General features: G+C 39.6%; 1 protein-coding gene across 14 annotated transcripts in view; it reads left to right on the top strand.

Annotated features, from left to right (window-relative positions):
* CABIN1 (calcineurin binding protein 1) overlaps positions 1-27,203 on the top strand; it is a 242,382-nt gene that overhangs the window by 154,160 nt on the left and 61,019 nt on the right. For 13 of the 14 annotated variants that reach the window (XR_010592855.1, XM_065568352.1, XM_065568345.1 and 10 more), the window contains 4 exons: positions 10,550-10,713; positions 12,826-12,922; positions 14,461-15,105; positions 15,928-16,002. Coding sequence is in view for 13 of the 14 variants with exons in the window: in XM_065568352.1 (XP_065424424.1) it covers positions 10,550-10,713; positions 12,826-12,922; positions 14,461-15,105; positions 15,928-16,002 (981 nt within the window). In the remaining variant the exon portion in view is untranslated. Of the gene's footprint in view, positions 1-10,549; positions 10,714-12,825; positions 12,923-14,460; positions 15,106-15,927; positions 16,003-16,555; positions 16,669-27,203 lie in introns of all 14 variants that reach the window. The other variant, XM_065568353.1, reaches the window with a different exon arrangement.

Genomic DNA, 27,203 nt, shown 5'->3' with positions numbered 1-27,203 from the left:
AAAGTTCGTTCAGGAATCCTGTTCAGCCAGAATCCCCATACAATCATATTAATGTCAGAAGCTTCCCTCTTGGATAGAGAGCACATTTGATGCCTCACACTGTCCAAGGCAAATGGTCACAACAGGAACAGCACTTGTACATCAATCTATTGGAATTAAGGGCAGTCAGAAATGCTTGCCTCCACTTCCTTCCCCTACTCAAAATCAAGATCATGACAGACAACATAGCATGCATGTATTATATTAATCATCAAAGTGGCGTGCATTCCCCCTCAATCTGCACCAAAGCGATAAGGCTTTGGAACTGCTGCATAGCCAATCGGATGGTCGTCTCTGCTTCTTACCTCTCGAGTGTACAAAACACCATGGCAGATGACCTGAGCAGATATTTCTCCCTAAATTACAAATGGGAGTTGGACTCTCAAGTCTTCAACAAAGTATTCCTATCTTGGGGATTGCCAGACATCGACCTTCTTGCCATGGCAGCCAACACAAAGCGCAGGAAATTCTGTTTCAGATGGGGGTTCGATTCCTGATCTGAAGATGTTTTCCTAATTACATGGTTAAAGGGTCTTTTTTATGCATATTCTCCAACTCCATTGCTCTTAAAGTTCCTTATCAAGATCAGACCGAACCAAGCCAAAGTCATTTTGATTGCACCAACTTGGCTAAGACAAGTTTGGTTTCCTTACCCCATCTAATTCGCCTCTCGCCATCCGTGGCAGCTCCTGATCAAACCTTGATTGTTCTCAGGATGCAAATCAGAGGCTTCATCTGAATCTGAATGTCCTGTAACTAGAAGCCTGATTCTGCAATGGTTCTTGGGATCAGAGACCACATGTTCATCAGAAGTACGAAAGATACTGTTAAATAGCAGAAAGGATTCTTCTAGGCATACTTACCTTCGAAAATGGAGAAAATATAACATTTTGTGTAACCAGTGCCATCTTTCTCCTATCCAGTTGTCTCTTTCCTCAATCTTGGTTTACCTGTTGGAATTAAAAAAATCAGGCTTTTCTATGAGTTCCATCAAGATTCATTTAGCGGAAATAACAGTTTTCCAAGCATTGTTAGAAGGCTGCTCGGTATTCACTCATTCAACCACACTGAGATTCTTCAAAGGATTTATCAATCTTTTCCCTCAGATTGGAGCCCCTGCTCCACATAGGGATTTCAATCTGGTTCTTAACCTCTCATGAAACAGCCCTTTGAGCCACTAATTACATGCTTGCTGCTACATCTGTCTATGAAGACTGCCTTCTTGGTGGCCATCACTTCTGCAGAAAGGGTTAGGGAGATGGGGGCTTTAATGGCAGATGCTCCCTTTCCTTCCTTCCCCAAGGAGAAGATATCTTTGCGACCTCATCCAAGTGTCCCCTGAATTTCCTATCAACCAAACTGTTCATCTTCCATTTTTTTCTAAGTGGCATCAGTCTATACAGGAATTGGCTCTTCATACTCTAGATTGGGGTTCTCAACCTTTTTCTTTCTGAGCCTCCCCCCGCCCCCAACCCACATGCTATAAAAACTCCATGGCCCAGCTGTGCCACAGCAACTGTTTCTCTGCATAGCCAGTAGATTAAAAGCCAAGGCTGGTGTTGGGGGGAGGGGGGAGGAAGCAGGGCAATTGCCCAGGGCCCCAAGCCACAGATGGCCCCGTGAAGCTAAGTTGCTCAGGTTTTGGCTTCAGCCCCACATGGCGGGGCTCAGGCTTTGGCTTTCTGCCTTGGGCCCCAGTGAGCCTAACACTGGCCTTGCTCTCTGGTTTATTTTGGAGGACCCCTGAAACCTGCTCAGACTCCCAGGGGGGCCGGCCCTGGACCCCTGGTTGAGAACCTCTGCTCTAGATGTTAAGAGCCTGTTAGCTGTTTACTTGGACAGGACGAGTCCTCTCATGAAGAGCCCCTAAACTCTTTGTTTCCACTGCAGATGGGGCTAAGGGAATGCCTGTCTCCACTCAGAGGCTTTCTAAAGGGCTCTCTGGATGCATTATTGCCTGTTATGGGTATCCTGAGGTTCCACCTCCCCAAAAGTGACTGCGCACTCTGCTAGATCACATTCTACATCTGTTGCTCTACTCAAAGATGTTCCAGTTGCTGAAAACTATAGGGCTGCAATATGGTCCTCGGTGCCCACAGTTTCCACCCACTGTGGCTTAATTCATACAGCAAGATTAGAAGCTGCAGTAGGCAACGCAGTTCTTTCTTCAGAGATGGACTCTGTTCTGAAGCTGCCACCTCTTTAAAAGGGGTACTGCTAGGGAGTCACCTAAAGTGGCACACCCACAGGGACACTGCTCGAAGAAGGAGAGATTACTCATTTTGTGCAGTAACTGGAGTTCTTCAAGATGTGTCCCTCGTTGGGTGTTCCGCTACCCGCTCTCCTCCACTCTGCTTCGGAGCCATCTCTGTGGGCTTTGCGGTAGAGAAGGAACTGAGGGCGGTCCGCCTCTGCGGCCCTATATAGCCTTGTTATGGGGCATGAGGATCTGTAGGACTCATGCACAGGCAAAAGGTACACTGCTACCAAAAATTTCTGACCAAAAGCACAGGGGCGCATATGGACCTAAAGTGGAGCTCCCACAGGGACAGCACTTGAAGTTACAGCACAAGGTGAATTATTTTTCCTTTCCTCCTTTCCCTGATCTTTGTTCCACAGAAGCCACTGAGCAGAATGGCTGCATGGTCCCCATCTCTTGTTGATCTAGTGCATTTCCATGAAAAGAGTATATTTTAGTATTTCTGCTGAGATCCTTGTGAAATTGAACTAGATGTTGGAACATTTTGAGTAAAAACGCCAGTCTCCTGCTTCTGTGAGCAAAAACCCCCTAGATCGCAACTGGCAAATGACCAAAGCCAACATTCACAAAGGCTATCAAACCTCAGTTTCTGTTTCACTAATTTTGCCTGAACCCTTAACTCATCATCTTAACAAGGCATTTCTGGTTTTAGATAATTGCTTATTCAGGAGGAAATGACTGTTCATATTTTCTGACCCTGCCCCTCCGCCCCCCCCCCCCCTGTCTGATCTCTCTCTCTCTCTCTCTCTCTCACACACACACACACTCTCTTTGAACAGATAGTTTGGGTGTGCTTTTCATGTGGTAAAAACCAATCTAACTCCCTATAAACAGTAACAGTGTGTTCAGCTTTGTAAAATTATGTTAATTCTAGGAAGTGAAAATATTAAATTTAAAACTCAAGTTAAAACATTGCTATTGTTTGGAACAGAAAAGCTCCAAGTGTAGGTTCTCTGTCATCTTCCCTTACTACTTCCTTCCCACTGACACTTTGATGTGGGGACAGGCTGAGCATTTTTTTCACACCACCATTTTGGTCCGGCAGCTCTTCTTCAGAATTAATGCTACTGGGCTATGCATAATCCTGGCCTTCTACATGTAAGTCTTCCAAATGCTGTGAGTAAAAGTAGAAGAGTAGCAGTATTTACACATGTAGCTATGGATGTACTGCTTGTGATCTGAGGTAGGATATGGAATTCTAGTCCAGGTCTGAGAGTTCTTAAACAGGAAATGCGAGGAAGAGGGGCAATTAGCTGTGTCCTCTATTCCCTTCCCACAGGCTGACCAAATGCCATCTTTTGTATCATGGCACTTTTGATGTTCTCTCGCTCTTCCATATCAGGAAGATAAATGGCAAATTGGAAGAAATTTTCTAAAACATTCTAGAGGGGTTGGCAAGCCTTCTCTGAATCATTACCCAGAGGAAACAGGAGAGTTCTTATTAAAAAAAAAACACAAAAACTGGGGGGTGGGGTGTAAAACTTCATATAATATTTTTTTAATATACCCACTAGAATTGTTTCAGCTTTTTCGCTGCCTTTGCTGCACCCACCTGTATTTCCATATTACAGAAAGTGGATCTGGTTTGCAAAATAGATGAAAAGGAATAGGGGCAAATGGAAGAGGAGGATCAAAAGAGAGAGAAACGGTAGATATGCAAAATATGAAAGAGCTAAAAGGAGAGATGGCTATAAGAAAAGCTTGCCGCAGGAGACAATGCAACTAGAAGAAAGGATTAGAGAGAAATGTTACTTTATCAAGAAAGATTAGGTGGACCAGAGATTCAGACCTTGAGGACTCTGCTCTCCAAGCCAGCAGGAATTTATCGCTCTTGGAGCAAGCTCACTGATGTCTTCAAGACCCACACTATATGGTGCAACACCTATTAACAAGGATTAAGGATACTTCTGTTTATTACCCTATATTGCACTTTGTTGGCTGAAGGAAGTGGGTTGAACTATAGAAGGGAAAATACAGCCATTTAATCCACAGAGCTCAAGCCTGACTCCTTTACTTTCCAGCCCCTGAATCCAAGGTCTTGTCTTGGTCTAGATCATGTGGGAAGATCTTACTATGAAAAGATGTCATGGGGAAGCAAAGAGGGGGCGTTGTGGAAACTTCATGCTAGAAGTAGATTTTAAAAAGTAGCTTTAGGATATTAATGTCCACAGAGATGACCCACACTTTTCATAAGTGGACAGGGGCATCTTTAATGCAACTAGAGGCCACTCCTTTTGGTTAAGAGAGTTCAGTTCCAGACTTTAAGCTGCTGTGCAATGAAGAACAGTGTAGATCTGAATTGCTGCAGTATTAGTCAATAGCTTCCCTCCATCTAGAGTTGGTTTGCTGTATTGTTATGGACTTTTGATTAGTCCATGGACTGTGTGCTTTCGTTGGCAAGGTTATTATGCAGGTTGACTAATGTTAGTCTGTTCTTTTGCCCCCAGTGTTGTCTGTATGTTCTTATAATTGTGGGTGAGGTGGGGGGTTGCCCCTCTTTTGTGCATTCTGGGTCTTCACAAGATTTCCACTTGCCTGGAGATTAATCCCAGGCATCATCAAGAGTTCCAGATGGGGAACACAGCCTTCTAGTTGAGGATAAGAGAAGTGCTTAGTGAAACAGGTGGCTGTAAACAAATAGTGTAAAACATAAATGAGAGACGGAAATGAATACCAGAAAAATATGGAAATGTAGACCTGAAAAAGAACTCCGTGCAAGGTTGAGAGCTTGTCTGTCTCACCAACAGAAGGTGATTCGATAAAAGATATTACCTCATCCACCTTGTCTGAGGAAATACGTATGCATTTCCCTCTGGATGCTGTTGTAAATTTTATTAGCTCTCTTAAAAGCTTTGAATGTGAATTCTTTTTCTTCTTTCCTGCTCTTTCTGAAAATACTAGAAGTAACTTCTGGATAGAGGATGCCAGTTAAGATGGTATGAGAGATGGAAATGAGAAGAACAAGTTTCCTTGCTCACCCATAGAAATCTGCAAGACCAGGGGTTGATATTCAGAAGGAATATTGTCCCTTGCTAGAAAAGGACAGATGTGTGAAGAAAGAGCATCCTTTCTACTTTTCCTATACTCTGTAATCTCATGCTGAAATGGAACAGATTTTCAATTTCTGATGTCAGCACCAAACAGCTTGTCATTATCTGTTTTAGCTGCTTCCATTTTAGGTGAGTTTGGGCTCTCTCAGGTTGCTTTGTTTAGTTAATAGTTTTATGTGTCTTAGTTTATATAATCAATACCTTAAGAAAAACATCTCCTAGAACTGTGGTCAGAGAGCCTGTTTGACTCAGGAGTCCAGTATGTTTCCTTCCTACCTGATGTGTATGTGCTCCTCTGTGGGCCAGTGCAGGAAAAGGGTCATGACCCTGTCTCTGCCCCCTTTTGAAGTGATTTGCGCTCTTGAGAGGTTCATGGAGGAAGCAGGAGAGACAACCCTAATGAAACTTGAAGGCCCTGACTCTGTTATAGTTATAGTGTAATTGTTTCAGGGGATTGCTTATCACAACTGGATGGAACATCTTGAGTGTGACATGGGGTCACTCCTTTCGTTTAAAAACTGTTGCCAAGAACAGAAATCCTATAGCCAATCCAGTAACTTGCATACTGAGAAGTTTGCTCTGTGCCCAGAATTCTCAAATATTTAATCTGTTAAGAGTGCTTTTGTATAGTGTCAGTAGAAAGCCACAGAAGCCTCATTTTGTTGAGGACAGTCCGCTTTTTCTCCCCAAAGAGATATTCCTAATCCCTGGGGAATCCCTTCCCTCAAAAAATTTTAAGGTAAGCAGCATGGAGCAGTTAGCACTCCCTGCCTATCTGCTTTCAGAATGGCTGAGATGGGCACAATGGATACTTTCTGAATCCTGTCCACAAGCCTTCATGTACCCTGCATTAAGCTGGAACTGAATACTGCAGCAACATCCTCCCTCTTGCTTCAGTGCTGAATTCTGCAGCCAATGGAAATTCTGCAGCAGCCTGAAATAAATGTGAAAATGAACAATGCAATCAATACAGTATTTTTTGTGGTATTTATTTTGATGTAAAATTCAGTTTATTTTATGTTGTCCTCAGATTTTCACTTAGCTGCAGATTTTTATCAACAATGCAAAACAATTGTAAAATTTGTTAGGAGGGAGCAGAGTGTTTGTTTATGGAGGTTTGGAGTTCTGGGACCCTGGAGGCATTTGAAGCTTTTTAAAGCTTCTCACTCCTTCTCTTGGTTTCATGTAAACAGCTCTGTTGGCTGTAACAGAAGGGAGGAGAGTCTTAAGGCTGAAAGAATGGTGGCCAGCACACAGAAGCTGTGCAACAGAGTGGTGTTTTGAACATAAATTCCATTCAGTGACTGACTGGATGGGAGAACCTCTGCCAAGTGACCTGGATAGTGATGATAAGTAATAGAAACCCCGAAGAGGACTGCAAATGTTGTCAGTCTCTGCTGGGTCTGAAATGTCTGCACTGTTAAGTCTGAGTACATTAAAGGGCACATTTGGTTAAAAAATGTACTTTTCAAATGATGTGAAAACTTAATGGTATGTCAGTCAGACTGAGTAACTTTTTCCTGTCTGCTCCCCGGTTGGTTCCATGGCAGCTCCAGCAAGTACTTCTATATGGTGTGTTTTGTTTTAGTTAAGAGTTCCAGCTTCTTTGATTGCTGAAAAATAGGCTTTTAAAAATAGCAGATTTTTTTTATTGCAGTTCTTGTGTTCTGAATTCAGAAATACGTTTTCCCTGGAGATAGATGACAGCCAGGGAAGGCTTGGCTAGATCCTTCTTTATGTATATTTGTGGGATTCTTCTGGGAGTACTCTGGATGAGGATGTATCTTTAACTCAGCTCAGACTGTGAGATTGAGCAGGATTCGGCTTCAGCTGGAGGCCCTGGTAGGATTCTGGTTGACTGCTTAAACATCTGGTGTTTTTTCCCATCACAATGCAAAAGTACAGTTGAAGGAAAGCAAGCAAGGTAGTTGGTTCTTAACGGCAAATTCCTTTATGCTTTATGATTGGGTCTGAAGACAAGATGAGTAGATAGCATAGGGGAGTAGTCATAGTTAATTAAGTGCACTTGTATGAAGCTGTATAGTTCATTGCAAGACCGTGATGAAAAGTCAGTGCAAAAGCTGATGAGGAATCTTCCTTTTCAATCTCTTTCTCACCCTGTAATTGTAGAACATTGAAAGGAGATGAGTTTAAAGGTAAGTATGGCACCTGGATTATTTTCTTCAGCACAGTAACATCTGTCTGTATGTAGGTAGGACTGTACAAAGTACATTACTTGTTCAGTACCAAAATATGGTAATACCATAACTGTAGAAATGAAACACTGTAAACTGTGCTCAGTTGAACTTGAGCATTCTGGAGGCTTGAAGTGTGTGGAGGTGAGCCTTTCTCCACAAGCGGCTAATGCTTCCTGAAAGTTATTTCCCCGATAGTGATTTTGGTTAGATGATTTGATATCCTAACATGTTGTAAAATAGTTTACTCTGTGGTAATCCCGCAACGCACTTTAGTTTTCAAACAAAGAGTCCTTGGAGACCTGTAGAATGGTCATTCTCTGACTTTCCAGCTGATACCCAGTGTGTGGGGGAAAGTAGTTAAAATGTTGACTGGGCAGATGGGAAGAAGCTGGGGGAAAGCATTGTCTACTGGTGTCATGTCCTAAAGTTTGCTCTGAGTGAGCTACATAATGCAAGTGAAAGATGAGATAGAGAGTTGTGTACCATTAATTTATAAATGAACAGTAAATCGACGTGTAGGGCTGCTTCAGCTGGGAAGACTGTTTTTATCTACTTGTGTGTTGCCATCGTTGAGGTCAACTAACCCTTTGAGGATTTGGTGGGAACCAGTTTAATTATAACCTTGCTTCTTTGTGTATCCTCTTTAGAATTAGTGCATCCAGGTGAAGCCAAGAAGCATAGTCACAGGGCTTTAATAGTTTAAAAATATTTACAGCCAAGAGACCTTTCTCTCTACAGACTTATTTTGTGCATTCAGAAAGCTTTCAACGTAATATTTCACTTTTAATCTACAAGGTCAGTAAGTGTTAGATAGTGAGCTGCTTGATAGCACAGTTTTATCAAAACATAGAGGGTGCTTGTGAAAAGTAGCAGTTGAGGGTGGAACAGCGGTGGGCAAACTATGGCCCGGGGGCCACATCCTGCCCTTCAGACATTTTAATCTGGCCCTCACGCTCCCCCCAGGGAGTGAGGTCCACGCCTTCACGTAGGAACTGGAGGGTGGGACATGCCGCTGTTTCCGGGAGCTGCTTGACGTAAGCACTGCCTGGAGCCTGACCCCCTCCCATGCCTCAGCCCCCTGCCTCAGTCCTGATTCCGCCCTGCGAACCCCTTGGTCCCAGCCCGAAGTACCCTCCTGCCCTCACAACCCCTCATCCCGAGCCCCATCCCAGAGCCCTTCCCCTCCCTCCCCCCACACTTCAACCCCCTGTCCCAGCCCAGAGCCCCCTCCCACATCCTGAACGCCTCATTTCTGGCCCCACCCCATAGCCCGCTCCCCCAGCCAGAGCCCTTACCCCCTCCCATACCCCAACCCCCAATTTCGTGAGCATTCATGGCCTGTCATACAATTTCCATACCCAGATGTGGCCCTCGGGCCAAAAAATTTGCCCACCTCTGGCGTGGAGGGAAGTGACAATAGTGCCACAAAAGTTGGTCTCAGAACAATTGTAGTTACTATTCTGTTTACCTGGCATAAGTAACCTGTAATAAAGGGATGAAGTTTGCTGATAAAATTGGAAGAAGCAGAAGGAAGAATGGGGAAGTGTTGATATAAAAAAAGATGGCTGGAAAGAAGAGCAGTGTGGAAAGCAAGAGAAGTCTGCAGGACAACCTCTGTGCATTGTGCATAGCTCAAGTCAGTGCTTCTCTTTTGAAAACATGGGAAGTTGGCCCCCAAATAATAGGGTGGGAGTATAAGAGATTTACAAATGTTTAAATAAATTATATGGGGTGGAACGGCAAATTCACCAAAAAGGAGTAGGAGGCAGACCTACTGTGGACAGGCTTTTTACATAGCTGTTTTTGATGTTCAGCTATCATGTGTTCTTCGCTGTAATCCATTTCTTCACTTCCACCTTGTAATAAATTCTAAAGAACTTTGCTCACATTTAGAGTACAGCTAAAATTAGCAAAACAAAACCTTTAAACAAGCATGAAAGATTAAATATTTGTACGTCTTGCTCTCTGGACTAGTTTGGAAAGCAGGGTTCACCTCTTTAGCAGGTATTCTCAAATTAATGAGATTCTTCCTACTACTTTATTAAACGGCATGGTCAAGATGAGGATTCCAGTCTGCAGATGTACCCCTCGAGAATTTCTGTCATTGAACAAGGGAAATAGTGGGAGAGTTGGCATTGGCATAGCAACAGTAGTATTTGTTATTTAGATGGAGACAGTCAGTGATCTCTGCCACCACTACTGATGTATGGATATTGTTTGAACATAATTTTTAAAATCTGGTTAACATCCATCTTAAGCACATTTTATTAATATGGGGGGAAAAGTCCCCTCAGATTTGTTAAGCATTGCAAAATCAATGCTGACTGGTCATTATTTAATTATAACTATCCATTTGTTGCCAGTGTCTTTCCCAAAGATTCCTTTGGCTCCTGAGATTTAGTTAAGAGTTCAGGATGTGAGCACAAGTGTGTTTAAAATTTGCTAGTGGGGAAACTGAATTATAAGGAATCACATTATTGGTACCAGACCAAAGGTTGGTTGCTCCATGGCTAATGCTTGGCAACCACCAAACAGGTGAAGCCTTTATGCTAACAATCTATTTGAAGATACTCCTACAATAGCTGGCTGACAGTTGCGAGACTCTGAATTAGATCAGAAAAATTTTATTTGCGCGTCCAAGGATAGGCTAGCTTGTCTTGTTTGATAATGAGATTTGGTTTTTGTAACACCAAAACACTAAAACCTTTGAATTTAGGTGAGGTTCAGAAAAAACCCTCATAATATTTAACCTTCTCTTACCTTTTTCAGGAATTCATTGGCAAATATAACTAAGGTGTGTACTGTGGATTCTGTAAGACTCTGTTCCTTATCCAAATTTCCTTATTTAAAGAACCGTTGCATTAGTTCATTCATTGTACCCCGTCTCACGCTGAAACAGTATCCACAGAATGCAGAGGAACCTGGTCCATATTTTTAGTTTTCTGTTCTGTCTTTTACCACGGATCCATCTTTAGAGATTTCTTCTCTTGATTTCTTTGCAGGGAATCTGGCGAATCCCCGTGGATGAAATTGACCGCCCGGGCAGCTTTGCATCTCATATGAACCGCTCCATTGTCTTGCTGCTGAATGTGCTGTCTCAGCTCAAGGATTACAACACCCTGCTGAAAGTCTCGTCCATGCTGCAGAGGACACCTGATCAGGGAAAGTGAGGCCATAAGTTTAGTCTTTTCTTTCCATTTTGAATATTTCCCCTCTCTCCCCCCATTTTTCCTGTTTCTTTGGAAAAATCCTTAACTGCTTTAAAAAATAAAAATAAAACCCTGATCTATAACACCATAAATTACATTTCTGTTGAAGGAAGAACATATTTCAAGAGAGTGAATTAATATGGTTCTGAGGCAGTTTGACTATGCTTAAAAATGGTACTGAGACCTATAACTCCTGGGGTCAGATTCTTATCCCTACCAGAGCTGCTTTACGCTCCTCCAGCATAAAGCAGCCATTGAGCTGGCTTACCTGACCTGAGGAGTCCTCTTATATGAGAAGAACCATAGGTGTCCTAGAGGCAGCATAGTAGCATATATCGCCCCTGTCCTCCCCTCTGGCACAGGAAGCATGTTCAGAAGTTGAGGTTCAGACACTCCTTTGTCCCTGCAATTCCTGAGTGACTGACTAGCCCCTAACTGGCTGTTGGCAACTGCCACAATGTAGGAGTTGATCTAATACAGGAGTGATCTAATTTTAATTACATTTGAAAGAGTGCCATTTTAATGTCGGCTGCATATATAGGTAGAAAGGCCAGAATTTAAATATTGCAGGGTAAATTAAAAACCCCATAAAATTCCAGTTGGTTACTGAGAAGGAAATATGTACAGGATGCAGTTTTTAAGAAATTGAAATTAAGATGGATGGTAACAGGCTGTGGTGGCTGGAAGCATTACACAGCTCACTGTGTATGTTTTTCAGTGTGTGAGAGCTTCTGAGTTTGCATATGGTGCAGTACATTCATGTATATGTGATCACATGTTCAGCAAAGTTGCAGCCAAAAATATGTTAATTTTTAGCATATCAAAAGTACTGGAGGACAGAAGGCTTTAAATTTATACCAGGCCAGTCCATGGCTGTGTTCAAAATGCAGCATAATCATTTACAGTTCTAAACTGAAGTTTAGAGTATTCTTAACTTGTCTAAAATATGGTCCGCTTGTGCCAACCAGAGCAAGCTATAGCCATGTGAGGTGCCTGTAAGTTGTGGAAGTAGAGTGTTTTTCTCCGACAAAGTGAAAATATTGGGGTGTATATATAGCATGTGCCAATTATATTTGATATTTTTAGTTTTACTAAAGGAGGTTTTTCTTTGACTTTAACCTAATTCAAATAAACTGTCAGTTGTAATAAATCAGAGAATTGTCATCAATTCAGTAATCATTCATTTGAAAAAACAAAACAGAAAATGGTTTGATTAGGTAAATGCTATAAAAAATACACATTTGGGGCATTTCTGACTAAATGTAGTTCCTGCATTTGTAGCCAGTTCTGGTTAGAAATAGTCAACTTTGAGGCTGAAATGCTGTTTTTCATCACACTGGATGGGTGAAGCTGGTTGCTGAGAACGTTTTCTCTGAAAACTTTCTTTTAAAGTGAAATACACAATTAGGAATTGCAACTCAGTGAGGCTACAGTGTTTCATTGGGGTGGGGTTAAATATGTAGTTTAAGTAGGTTCCAGCCAATTCACAGCACTTTTCTGTGGCACTTAATGTAAATAGTTAGGATTTAATGTAAATGATCGTTAGGAATTATATGCGTTAATTCACTAGCTTTTTAACTCTAGAAATCTGGATTCAAAGGCAACTTGGAACACAAGTGAAAATAATCTGCTGATCCTCCCTTAGCTCAAATGGACATTTATCCGGGTTACAAAAGCCACCTCGCAATTCAAGCCAATTCTACATAATTGACATCCTTTGCTCAGGAGAAGTCTAGATTTTGACTAACAAAGATAGTGTAGGTCAGAATTTGAGGGGTATTGAAAATTTGTGCACCATTTCTGACATTTTTCACACCTATAGATAATAGTGTCAGTGTCTTGCCAATACAAATACCATTCTCCACAAAGTGCCTCTCAAACTTGGGAGGGATATGGGGGAAGTTTGAAGCAGTTTGGTGTAGAAGTGTAAATTTTTGCTGGCTTTTTTCCTGCAACATCTGTTCTAAAGAGATTTTATTTTTTTAGAAAGTTTACATTTATTCTTGTTTTTAAAACCCTAGAACTTTTGGATGCTTAATTTCCTTTCTCATCTTCTCATTGTGGCATAGGAAGTACTTACGGGATGCAGATCGCCAGGTTCTTGCACAAAGAGCCTTTGTTCTCACAGTGAAAGTATTGGAGGACACACTCAACGAGCTGACAGAGGTAAGAAAGCATCTGTGCAACTGCCCAGAAAACTTCAGTGGTGTAGTGCAGTGGTGGCCTATTGCTCAGTCGTGAAAACCAGAGACATTCATGAAGAGTGGGTTTGATTCTGCTTTTCCTTAAAGTTGTGGAAGTCAGAAATAACTGCTCTGACCCCCACGTAATTCCATTAGTGTAAAAACAATGCTAGTGAGCAGAATCTGGCCCAGGATCTTTAGTTAGCACGACCAGAGGCTCTGCTAGCAGAATAAACCTAGACTCTTTAGGTCTGGATTTGTTTCTTTAATACTCTTTCTTCACAGCCACATGCATGTTAGTTATGTTTATAGCTTTCATTAAGTGGTATCATTCAGAATCCAGTCATTTTGTGAAAGGAATAAAAGAATAGCCATATGTCTCATGTCTCTCTGAAAAAGAGCTAAACTGCTGAATCAGTGAGCATCCAACATTCCATATTGTCTGCAAGTTAAATAAGTATCAGAGCTTGTCTGCATGGCAAGTCACTATATGGCAAGCCAGCATGCCAGTCTACAGCACACCAGCTTTTTGCACGGTAGCATCCCATGTGGACACTGATACAATGCAAGGAAAGTCCTAGAGTAGAGCTGCATTCCGGTTGCAATGTAGCAGTATCCACATTGATGTTACTGTGCAGCAAGCTAGTGTGCTGTAGATTCACATTCTGGCTTGCCATGCAGTAATTTGCTGTGTAGATAAGTCCTTAAACTAACTTTACTGGAACTTGGAAGCATATTAGGCAAACAAATCAAGGGAAGAGCTCTGGTCTAAGGATTTCTTTGGTTAAGAAGAATACAAGCTAATAAACTCACTGAAAACAAGTTTGAAGGAGTTGGACCTTTATATGTACTGCGGTTCTTCCATCTGGATGTTGTAAGAATGACAGCAGTAGCATTTGATATCAGCTGTGGTCTGAAAGAGGAGAAGGTATACTCTGGTGATATTCCAAAGATAGATTTCACTACAGCAAAGCCATAACATTCAAATGTTAGATCAGAGTCCATGATATCTTTTAAGCCTCTAACCACAAGAGAAGGTTATGTCTTAGAAACCAAAATGAAGATTATGAAATTGATGTTAGTGTTTAGGTGCCAAAAGAAATAATTTGGTTTTGGTTGCAGTACGATGGAAATTTCTAGCTATCTAAACCCTGATTTTGCCTAATCAAATATATGGCATAGACTGAAGCAGCAAAAGGAAATTTTAAGAATAAAATAAACCTGCCATTGCATTTTTTATCCAGTTTATGCTATTGGTTCAACTGCGATCTTCTCATCAGAATATTATAACCAGTCTTAAAGCTAGTGACTTGAATTAATTTTAACATTTTTTTTTTTTTTTTTTTTTTTTTAGAACTAAGCAAGAATGAACACTAAATAAACTCATTCTCTTTAGCACCAAAGACAGCAACACAACAATGGTCCTTATTGTCAGCCTTCGTGTTACCTGTAGTTAGCTTTTCAAACACTAAGTTTCTTCTGATTTCAGTGATAATTAAAAAGGATGATCTTTTTTTAAAGGTATCAGAAGATCAAGGTTCCAAATCTTGTAGCCTTGCGTTAGGAAAGATGACAACAGATGTTTCCAACAAAGCTAGTGCTGAAGAGGGGAAGGAGGTCCTTCCCAAAAAGCCAGCTTTCTCCGATGGAGCAGTATGTGGTACTGAGAATGGAGTAAAAGAAGTGACCCAGGGACAAACCCTCAATGCTATGGACACATTGGAACAAGAGGATAAGAATGACAAGGAGATGAAAGAGGTTCTCAGGCCTGGCTCAGTTGAGCCCATGGATTTTGATGGATATTCCAAAGACCCTGAAAAAATTGATTCTTCCTTTAAACATACTGAGCCAGATCGTGTTCAGTCTGGCAGGAATTCAAAGGACAAAACCCCTGAAAGCAGGACTGCAGAACTCTCCCTGGAGGAGTTAAGTATCAGCTCAAAACAGCAACAACAGCAGGCAGCTAAAGGAACTGTTCAGGCAGCACCTGCAGAGGAAGCTGTCCAGAGATCAAGCAGAAAGAGGAAGTTACTAGATGATGCAGAGTCTGGGAAAACTCTGTTACTGGATGCCTACCGGGTGTGGCAACAAGGTCAGAAGGTCATGGCCTATGACCTGGGCAGGATTGAGAAGATCATGTCAGAAACATACATGCTGATTAAACAGGCAAGTGATTTTACTATCAGTTCAACTTTCTCTGTAGATTTTGGGCAAACAGCTTTCTCTGTTACCTGAAGAAGAGCTCTCTGTCTCTCTCAGAAGCTTGTCTCCCATCAATAGAAATTGGCCCAATAAAAGATATTACCTCACCCACCTTGTCTCTCTGTTACCATTGTCATTTTATGACTCAAGGTGGTAGGGAGTGATTATTAATCAAAATATGTCACCTATGTTAGGAACATAAATCCCTAATGCATCCTTACTTTGGAGCTCTTAATTTTTGGAGTTGCATCATGTCCTATCTATAAGGTAAGGTACATTAAAACAACTATTTTTAACAAACATTTCTGGTTTATGATCTTGGCAGAGAGGGGTGCAAGAGGGACTATGTTTGTTGCTTCCTTGGTCAGTAGGATTCACTGATAGTTGATGCACTTGGGCAATAGGGAGAGTGGGCCTTCAGCTCTTCCCAGCGTGAAATTTTGCAGTGGCTTTGTTAGCATAAATTCTGAATCTGCCTATTGCACTGTTGACATATTAATCAATCTGGTTAAACCAGAGAGCAACAGTGAACACCGTATCCAACAAAATATAAAAGGAGCCACATATTTCAGATGGCCTCCTACCATCCCACCAAATTGCCTCTGGGCAAGGGAGCACTTTGCCACAGAGCCTCTTGCCGGGACAAGGGCATTGTTTGCAAGATGCAAAGTCAAACCCACACTGTGTTGGAACTCAAGGGCCTGCTTCTGCTGCACTGAAATCAGTGTAGCTTTTCTGCCGGTTACTAAATCATCCTGGCTTCATCACGTGTCCTTCTTTATTCAGGTGGATGAGGAAGCAGCCCTGGAACAGGCAGTCAAGTTCTGTCAGGTGCATATGGGAGCCTCAGCACAGAAACAGGTAAGCACTAAACCATTCTTTCATCCCTTTACCATCATCAACACTGTTATTTTATGGTCTGATAGTTAGCAGACAAGGGTCTGTAAGTCACATAAGAAACATCTACTTCCTCTTAGCATTGTTTTTGAGGAACAAGTATCGTTGGAGGTCGAGGGAGGAGGGGTTTCACACTTTGAATGTTTAATCAAGTTTTGTTGCTAAGGATAATTCAATTCTTATTTGTTTCTTAGCCCTTTGTCACATTTCCTTTTTTCTTTGTCCACTGGCTGAAATTTATTTATTTAACCCTTTATACTCTCTTTCCCCTCATCAGTTTTTATGATAATCAGTCATTACAAAGGCTGTTGCGGGATTGCGATGACTTGTAATCTATTGTACAATTGAGGTGAGCTGATTTAAGATGAGAGATCTAGGTAGCTAACAGTGGAAATCAGAGTGATTTCCGTACTTTTACAATGACTCCTCTATCTAAATCTTCTAAACCTTTGGACCAGCAGCAACAGATCTGTACGTATTGTTATATGTAAAGGTCTCATTTTTCATGGTCACCCAGCAACTCTGTGGTTTCTGGGTTGTACTCCAAGCAACAGCTGTGGAACCTGAAGGCAGATGGTTATTTATCTACCCTTGGAGAGAGACCTAAAGCCAAGAAGAAAGAGCAAACAGGTCAGTAGGTGTGTCCTATGGTGATTCATGTTGCTGGCAAACCATAGAGTTGGCAAAACCACAGGATTTTATGGTTTATAGCATCAGCACACATGGATTAAGAGCAGAAACAGTGACTCTAAAGTACAACTAGAAAAAGTAAAATACATCTTGGAAAAATCCCAATGTGCCTACTCAATAGCCAGTTTTTAAATATTACTCAGCTACCTTATACATTATTTCAAAATATAAAAATCTAGCTATATTGTAGATTGACAGCTCTCAAAAATGTATGAACAATAAACACAAATTTGTTTGAAATATTTAAAGAAGTCCAAGTTAGAAACTTTTTATTGCTTTCCTATGATATAAAGTGGTATTATTTTAAAATTGTAAAACTAGATACAAAAAGTGCCACTGGGTGAGATTTTCTGCACCAAAAATGAGGAATTGTGCATACATACTGAGCCAAATTCAACCATGACTTAAATATAATATATTCCTCATTCATAAGAACATTGAAAAATGGATGAAAGTGGTAAAGTTGTGTATCTTGTATCAGTTTGGTATTTAATGGGGGTTGCAAAATGAGTATAACTGACACACCACGGAGTCTGGAGCAGGAAAAGAACTAACAAGAGGATGAAAGATAAGCTGGAGGTATGCTTTCTCCTACACCTACCCATTTAGTTGCTTTTCTTGCTACAATCCCACACACATCTCCTAGATCAGTAAGTTGCACTTATTTTTCACATCTACTGAATACCTAATCAATACAAGTTATATCACCTGTTTTACAGTCTACTTAGACCACCAGTTAAAGTTGCTGATTTTGGCCCAGAGACTTCCATTGTGGGTTCATCTGCTTACTCTCCTTACCTTATGGCAATTTTATGTGCATGCTTGTATGTCTCAAACTATAAAGACAAATTCCCCTGTTCCAAATAACTTTGAGACCCCTAGTTGTTAATTTATTTCGTCTATTCCACCTGTTTTGCTTATGATGCTGCCAAGATATGTGAAGTGTCAGACCTCTTCTATGTCAATCCCAGAATGGTCCCTTAGCATATATTCTATCAGTTTGATCTTGTATTTTGTATTTGTATAAAGATCTAAGTACCTTTCCCAGACATGAGAAAGAGCTCCGTGTAGCTCGAAAGCTTGCCTCTCTCACCAACAGAAGTTGGTCCAGTAAAAGGTATTACCTCACCTACTATTCTCGCTAATCCCAGAAAGTGTTATTGGGGTTGATTCTCATGGTTTTAGTTTTCCTAGTGTTGATTTTCAGCCCTAGTAACATGTCTGGAGATGGTTTGTTTTAGCTTGCATATCTTTGTGGGTATGGGACAGCAAGCTGATGTTATCTGCGAAGTCAGGGTCTCCTAGTTTCTGTGTGAAAGTCTGTTGCAAACCCCTGGGCTGTTTGTGGTTTTTCTCATTACCCAATTTGTTACTAATAGGAAAGTCATCTGTGACATAAGATGTACTTGTCTGATGCCGGTAGTTACCTTGAGTGGCTTAGTCACTTTGCTGTTATGCATTACTTGGCATGTTATATTTTCATAGAAGCTTTGAAGAATAATCACAGATTTCTGGGGGATTCCATAGTGATGCAGCAATTTCCAATAGACAGTTCTATCGACTGTGTCAAAGTCTTTTTAGAAATCTATTAAATTCATGTAGAGCGATGACTACAATTCGATCAACAGTTCTATGATGATGCATGGGGTTACTGTTTGATCTTTGCATTACAGCCTGAATAATGTCAAACTGCACCCTCTCTCAAGAAGGCCACAAAGCTGTCACAATAGGAACGGGGATGAAGGTCTTTCTGATGAATGAATGGGTAACATGAAGACAGGAGGCTTCTGTGTCATGCATTTAGGGCTTTCACTAATTCTGTCTCCTCAAAAGAAATGTTTTGCTGTCCTTGAGACGGGACTTTTCTTATAACTTAAGTACCGTAATTTCTTATTAGCCCCAGGCATGATAACCAGAAATTCGCTTCTAGAATTAGCATTAGTTTGTGAACAAGAGAGGTCAGAAACCAGAAGACACCTGAGCATATTGCACTTCTACAGTCACACCACTTGAGGATCTTTAAACCTGGGCTTCTATTCTATTTTTTTAAATTAATCGTTCCTTAGATGTAGAGTGCCATAACATAAATTAGAAAAATGAAAACCTGAAGCATTAGGATTACAGCAGCACTCATTAACTAAAATCCCTTTTCTTGTCTTGATAGAAGTTTGTCCTCTTCTGCTTGATATATGTATTACAAACATACCTTTTATTCTTCAGGTGCACTTGTAAAGTTAGCATGTCAAACAATGTCTCAGAACAATTGGTTTAAAGGCCTAGACCATTTGTCTTCACATAGACCAACTTAATTTTTTTTTTTTCAATTTGGGAGTGAAGATATTGGTTTAATGTTTTATGCTGCAAGAATTCTTCCCATTCTGTTAATACACAATACTCACTACAGGTGTAGAATCTTAGAAGTGATGGTAGTGGATTTTCATTATTGGCATTATTAGCATTTATTAAAACAATTGTATTAACAAGATAAAACAAATGATCTCTTTCCTTCTCCTAGAAATATAAGCAGACAAGAGAAGTAGGAGCAGATAGTCCAATGTGCTAAATATTACACTTCTCATATAGTTGCAAGGACACTACATTTTATACTCTGTATTCAATTTGTTTATGGAGTATTTTGCAATGCAGATTCATTTAAGAAGCAATTTGACAGGTTCTTGAGAACTCATTGTTTGATTTCTTGAAGGAAGGAGGTAGAAAGAGGTGCAGGAGGCTCTCTTGATTTGATTTTCAGTGGAAGGTCTTGTTCTCCATATTGACTCCATCAGGTAGCCAGTAACATTTTCCTGTTAAAACTACACAAATGACTACAAATAGTGCAAGTGGCAATACAGCAGGGACTTTTTCTCTTCCCATATAGTCTACTCTTTAACTTGTTTCTTTATAAAGAAATCTGGGATCAGAAGGCAAATCATGTCTTTATTTTTCCTTTAAAACAAAAAATGTTAGTCTGATTTGTGACCTGGATTGTAAAACTAATATGCTGAGTAGTGAATTTCTTAAAATAAACCATGCTTTTGTTCAGAGTGCATTGATTTAAATCATGATTTAAATAACCAAGTGGAAAGCCTTGATTTAAATAATCAGTTTTAATCAACTTTTCCATTTGTACTCTCATTGGTTGTTATAACCATTAAAATTTGTTGATTTACAACTAAATAGATCATTTACACTAGATTTGATACAACTTTTTGCTCTCTAGGAGGGTTAACTGTTACTAAATAACTACTTGGTATACATATATATTTTTAAAGAAATTGTATAGCTCAGTATTTTCAGATTCTTATTAACTGTACATTTTTAGTGTGTTAGGAAATGGTGAATGATATATTGCTTATTTACTAGGTAATTAGCTTCTTGCTTGTGATTTGTGTGAAGCCTCATTGGGATGGTAACTGGAATTTAATTAATCACACAAAATGGCATATCAAATTTATTTTTATTAAACAAAACAACCTTAAATGTTTTGAATACATAAACTTCTCTTATCAAAACATGTTTCACATTTACAGCTAAATTATTTATTAAACTGAGGGACTAACTGTAGTCGGTGAATTTAACTGATTATTTCAGGCCAGTCTGGGAAAATATTCAAATATGCCTAAGTGAAAGTGACTGGAATTTATATTGCTAGTTTCACCTAGCTCTTGAAATGAGACAATCTCTTCAATTAAGCTGCCCTGTTGTGCTTTATTTATTAAGCTTGACCTCAAAAGTTAGATGTTTTTTCCTTAATCCTTTCTTTATATAGAAAAGCAGCCTTGAACTCAAAGTTTTATAGAGGCTCACGGATTCAACATATATTTTTTATGTAAATGTTTTAAGAGACTCTAATATGTTTTGTATAACAGGTTTAATTTTAAAAAGAGAAACTTATAATTTAAATGACAACATTTAAAAAATCTGATGTAAAGAAAACATTTTTTTATTTTTCTTTCAAAAACAGTTGATTTTTTATCCATCCTGCTATTGTTTCATCCTGGAAATAACTTGCTGCTAAGTAGAGTTCTGAGAAGATTAGCATGACCAATTGAGTTATGTTAGTTGTAGGATGCTAAGATTCTGGGAATGTGACTAGTTTACCACCAGATCCTCTAGCAAAGTCATTCATTGTTCAGTCATGTAACTAAAGTTTGAGATGGGAGAACTCTGCGAACAAATTTAGTCTTGAAAGCAACTACTAGAGCAGGTTTGATATCAGAGTACACTGGAACAACACAGGTTCTCCTAATAAGTAATTTCTAATAAAACTTACTGTCTAATTTAACATATGCCTTTCTTCAAAGCCTTCTAGGGACTCCCTTTTGGGAAGGTGGAAATCTGAATTTTAGAGATTACTCAACATAGTCAGTTTGACTCTCTTCTGCTGGGGATATGATCTTCAATAGCATGGAGATGACATATTATTGCTAGTACAAAGCCATGGATTAATATGCAGGCACTAGAATATTTACTCTAAGGGACATCTGTCTGGTTCCAATAGAGTGAATCCTGCTTTATCTCAAACCAGCAAATATTTACCTCCTGTAAACAAATGGTGCTAATGTGTAAAACAGCAGCAACCCAAGGAGAGAGGCCTGTGTTACTGGAGGGTTTGGATGGGAAAATAGACTTACAAAGTCTGTGATTTTTCTGTTGTTTTTATCCGTTTTTAACAAGCCAATATCTTGGGTTTTTTCTTTCATGGCCACAGGTAGCACAGATTTTACAACTGTAACAGCCAGTCAGCATGCATATTTGTTCTGAAGACTTTCATTGGCTGCCAGAACTAGTGACTGAATGGGACGTCCAATCAATACCTGTTTTTAACTTTTTTCCAGCCCCATCAGGGAAGTTTTCCACCTGGAAATTTGACAGCATTGTTTTCAGGGGCGTTGGTATTTGTTATGTCTCTTTAAAGAAGAGCAGAAAATAAGTCAACACAAGTGTTCTAGCTTTGCCAACCTAATCCCTGGTGAAGACACAGCGAGGTTGATGGAAGAATGCTTTTGTCATCCTAGCTACCACCAGTCAGGGTCGGGGAGTTCCTTCGGTGACTGACAAACCCCTTCAGTCACTGTAGGATGCATCTACATTACGGGGTTACAGGAGCATAGCGCAGCAAAGTAGCTATGCCATTGAAGCCCCTCTAGTGTAGACAACCCGTAAAGGTTTGTTTAACTGCTACTTCTCTTATGTGATCTTATTGGGTGATATGGCAAAGAGAAACATTCCAGTCATCTGAGAAAGTTAAGAGAAGCAGAGAGGATTTGAACCAGTTTATTTTTATTTAAATTTGGCCAGTCATTAAAAATGCACTCGCCAAACTAGCTTGAGAAATACAATACCATTTATTTGTTTATATAATGATTTATTTGTATTTCCGAAGGACCAGGACCCCATTTTGCTAGGCGCGCTACAAACCGAACAAAAAGATAGTCCCTGCCCCGCAGTCTTAGTTTTAAGACAAGAAACAACAGGGGGAGAAGACAGATGGGGAGCAGGAATTACTGATTAAAATGTATAGCCAATTGATTAACTACATTTGCAGTTCAATAGTAAAAATGTTAAAAGACCAAATAGCCAAGCTTAGCCAGTGTATTGCCTAAAGACAAAATAGTACAACATGAAAAGGAGATATACATACCCCTCCTTTTGGGAAACAATTCTTATCTCGCAGCATGTTCCTCTTACACAGTAATGGTGTTTCGAAGATACACCCTCAGAATTACCTCTATTTATAACAAGGTTGTGTACAAGACAAAAGCACTTCAAATGTCACCTAAGATCCAACCCACCAGTTTGTACAAGTTCCTTAGTTTGTTGTTCTGTACCTTGCCTCATCTCTTGTTTACCACATACTAGGTACCAATAGGCATGAAGGCACCTCCCAAACTTGTACCAGGGCAAACCATTAATGTATCTTGCTTTTGCCAGTTTTGTACTCACTAGTGCCAAAAGCATCATTTCGCATTGCACAGTATATATCTTGACATAAATGAACAAAAATTTTAACATAACTGCCCACATGCTAAATATAATACAGTATTAATGTGGTGTGTCCTACACGTACCATGTATTGGCTAAACAGAATACAAGGAAACAATGAGACAATAGCAACCTTCCTACCAAATATCTTGACTCCAAAGGGAAAGCTTGCCTTCAACTTTTATATCGTTTCTCTCGGAGTATACCTTTTTTAGGTCCTAGGCCTCTACTTATTTGCCCCACAGCTCCACTACTCCAAGACTGAGTCCAGGCTTCAGCACCATTATTTCTCATTGTGGCTCCATTGAGTCCAAAAAAAATTGGATACTTTGCCCTTTTGGGAGCTATGCAAACAGCATATGTTTTCAGTGACACAGGAAAGCCTTTTCAAAACAAGTCAGCATTATTAATCAACTGGAATACAGTATTTTAGGGTCTTTTGCTTAAAATGGAAAAGCAAAGCTTACACATGTCCATGCTGTCAGCACAACATGCTTCTTTGGTTCAAAAACATCCAGGACTCCATCCCTACCACAGTCCTGGGCGGGAGAGTTCTTATTGCAGCCTCCTAGCATCTTACTTCTTTGTTTCAAGCTCTAGTCATGCTGCTGTCTCATGTTTTGCATCGCTTGGCAGCCAGTTAGTGTCTGATTGTTGGTCTTCTATTCTCTCTCCAAGGTAACTCCATCCATATGTTGACTGTTCTTGAGCGTTCATTTATACTAACCCAGACATGCCTACTCAACCAACACCCATCTCCTATTCCCTTGTCCCATAGGAGAAATTAACTTCTTCAGTCCTACTAGGTCACAATACAAAGTGAGTGGGAAAAACTATTCAGGTTCAAGAGCATGTATGTGGTGGCACCAGAGAAAGAGGGAATTGCAGTAGACAAGGGAGACATTTTCCCCAGAGGGAGAACTTCAATTTAAAACATTCAGTAATAATAAATTATGGTGCTGTAAACCAAAGGGACTTAACGGGTTAAGACAGACCTATAGATGGGAACTGAAAGATTAGAGAGGGAGTCAAAGAAGATGTAGAATGGGTTGTTTTCTGCACAGAAGCAACATCCAAACTTTATTGCAGGGCAATAAGAAATTTATTTTTGTTTTAGCGGAATAACTTTTAATCCTAATATTGAACGCTAGCTAAAATGAGCAAGGTCCATTTTTGAAAATTGATTTAGTTCAGGTACTTTCTTACAGGAATTCTGCTGTGCTTCCTTGACATTAAGATTTTTTTTAAAAGCTCTTTTTTTATCATTTATTAACATACATGAACTTTCAATACAAGTATTAAAATATCTTATTCAGAACCTGTATTGGTTACCTTTTTAAAAGACCAATTTGTTTCATTAACCTCTTATGATTATCTGTGTATTTATTATCTTCAGATTTAAAAAATGATAGCCATACCATAAAATCTGCTTGAGCCTGTGGTAAGCTGCCTGTCTCTCCTCTCCCCACAACTAAAAATATTTCCCATACTTTTTCTCTGTGCAACTAATTTTACGGAGATCTATACTTCTCCAAAAAGGAGCTATCATACAACTGGATGCTAACAGTAATTGTATTAAGATACCATTGTATCAATGCACGGTATTAAGGGAAAAGCAAACGAATATGTTCATATTTCGATGATCTTGAACTGGACAAAATGTGCAGTATGTGCCTCAGTGCAGACATAAATATAAACGTAGAACACTAGATTTCCAGTTTCACAAAATGTAAAGAGGATTCACTTCAGTTAAATAACACAGATACTCCATGTTTCTAAAACATAATTCTATCTACTTTTATACTTTTGTAAATTGTTTGGAAGAGGTTTTCTACAGCAATTCCAGATTTACTCCATTAAGGCCCCAGGTACTGGCAAGTGTATATGAGTTTACAGAAGTAAATATGTGGTGCTGACATAGACATAAAATGCAAACCCAAACAAAAGATTATGGAGCATTTAATTTCTTCACAATATTTCTTAGTCACTAATTTTGCTGAGACAGAGTCTGCTGGTCATTAACACATAGTGAAAGCCTCATCTTTCTTAGCTAAGCAGTTGCTTGTCCTCTTGCTGAAACAATTTGGGTTTTTTCCCCCCATCAAGTGAATTGGTTTGGTTGATGGGAAAACATGGGCCGTACTTATTGGGATGGATGGGGTGGGGTATATGCCGCACATGCATTTTACATACATAGATATATATGAGAAACCATGACAGTGAATCATAGGCACTTAAGCATTAGAGATGGAAAAGACACTTTAGATCATCTAGTTCATTTTACCTGCAAATACAGAATTGTTCCTTTCAGTATATTTTCTAGTACATTGTCCAGTCCACTGCTCTAGGGAGACTATTCTGTGGTATGATAGATCTTACCGTCTGACATGTTGTTCTGATATCCCACCTAAATTTTCTCCTTAATTTCATCCCACTGCTTAATTATACCCCTTTGTACCACTCTAAATAGTTCTTCTCCCTTCGTGATGTCTATACCCCTCAGAAGGTACTCTTAGTTGTTTAACAAAGCTATATATATATTTTAGCTCTAATATTTTCTTATAGTCTCTGAAGTCAATGGGATTTTAAACATGTGCTTAAAGTTAAACATATGGTTAACTACTTTGCTGACTTAAGGCCAAAGAAAGGAAATACCTTCTCCCTGCTCCAAGACTTGATGTTTCTGCGTGAGAGAGGCAACGTGAGCTACTGAGTAAGGTACTGGACTAGCATGTGGGAGAGAGGGGTTCTAGTCAAAGCTCTGCCCCAGATCTGCTGTGTCACCTTGGGCAAGATGCTTCACTTTCTGTATCTGTTTCTCCTCCTACCCTTTGGCTGTCTTGTCTGTTTAGATTGTAAGAAGGCAAGGACTCTCTTGATATGTTTTTGTACAGTTTCTAGAACACCGCAGACTAAATCATAGTTGGTGTCTCTCAGCCCTACTGTAATACAAACAATAATATATAGAATCCAGCATCACATTGGCCTTTTTTGCTATTATATTATATTGCAAATGCCTACTTAATTTCTTGTCCACTATCTTGTCTAGTATTCCATTCTCCGTCTCTTCCAGTTGTATTGCTTTCCAGCTTTCTCCCTCTCCTTAAATATCTGTTTCATATTTTTTTCACCCCAGATATATTTATTGCATTTTTCCAAGTTTTATTTTATTTCCTGTCCACATATCTAACGTCCGAAGGACTCTCTCAATTATTTTTGTCCTCACAATACTTCCCAAGTTACCAACATATGTGAATTTCATAAATATCCTGTTTACTTCCACTTCTGTATGTTTTTCATGAAAAAGTTAAATAAAACCAAACTTAACACTTACCTGCTGTGGCACTCTTCCTAATCTGTACATTATTGTTTAACGTTACTCAGTTTATAGTCTTTCAGGCAGATTTCATTCTATAACAAAATTCAGATCCCCAAACCATTTTGAATTAATCTTGTGAGTAGAATTTCTCACAGGGCTTTGGAGCTGTGCTCCAGCTCCGCTCCAGCTCCCGGCAAAAACCTGCAGCTCCACTGCTTCGGAGCTGCTCCGCGCCTCTCCAAAGCCCTGTTTCTCAAGACGTATATATTAAATGTATTTCTAGCGTCCGAATATATTAGATATTACGCATTCTCTTCATACACTGATCTTCTTCTTCTTTTTTTTGTACCGAATTACACAATCAGGTTTGTCTGGCATTGTTTGTTCTTTATAAATCATTGTTAATTGCTGTTCACAGTTCCATTATCTTCTAGTTATTTAATGATTCTCAGTATTTATTTCATTGTTTCCTTGCTATGGTCATTTTTATGAAACCATCATTACTAAAGAATACAGACTCCAGAATGTGAATGTTATATTTTAAGATAATGAGAATTAAATATGTAATTTCCTAGCTCTTATGATTGTGGAGAATCCTAAAGGCTCAAAAAACAAACCCTAAAAGACATTGGGGCGGGGGGGGGAAATTGACCAGCTCTAAACAAAACCCCAAACCTCTTTTCTCCCATTCTGAATAGTTCTTTAATTAAAGATTTTTCTCTTTTGTCCAACTCATTCTTCTTCTTCACAATATGGTGAGGCCATAAGGAAGGGGGCAAAAGATGGCCTTTTGATTAAAACACACAACTTGAGAATAAGGAGACCAAAGTTGTATTCCAGCCTCATTCATAGACTTTGAGAGACCGTTGTTGAGTCACTTAACCACCTTACTTCATCATGATAGAATGGTGACTCTTTCTTGGAAGGAGGTGGGCTGTAAGAAAAATACATTAATAAAGGTTTTAATGTAAGGTGATAATAAAGGTACTAGCTATATTTATATATAAGGAGAGTTTTTGTGTAATGGCTTTTGGTTTTCTTCTGAGTCTAAGGGACTCTCTTTAAAAACTGAATTCCATTATGAAGGATAATTGTTTCCACTGCTTGACCCAGATAATTTTTGAAGGCAAAAAAGCCAAGAAAAACTGGAGCAGGGTGGAAAAAAATTCCT

This window comes from Chrysemys picta, chromosome 15, assembly GCF_011386835.1.
Source record: "Chrysemys picta bellii isolate R12L10 chromosome 15, ASM1138683v2, whole genome shotgun sequence".
In the NCBI taxonomy this organism is placed as follows: domain Eukaryota; kingdom Metazoa; phylum Chordata; order Testudines; family Emydidae; genus Chrysemys; species Chrysemys picta.
The sequence above is the reverse complement of the archived record's forward strand: the minus strand, read 5'-3'. Positions and strand labels throughout refer to the sequence as shown.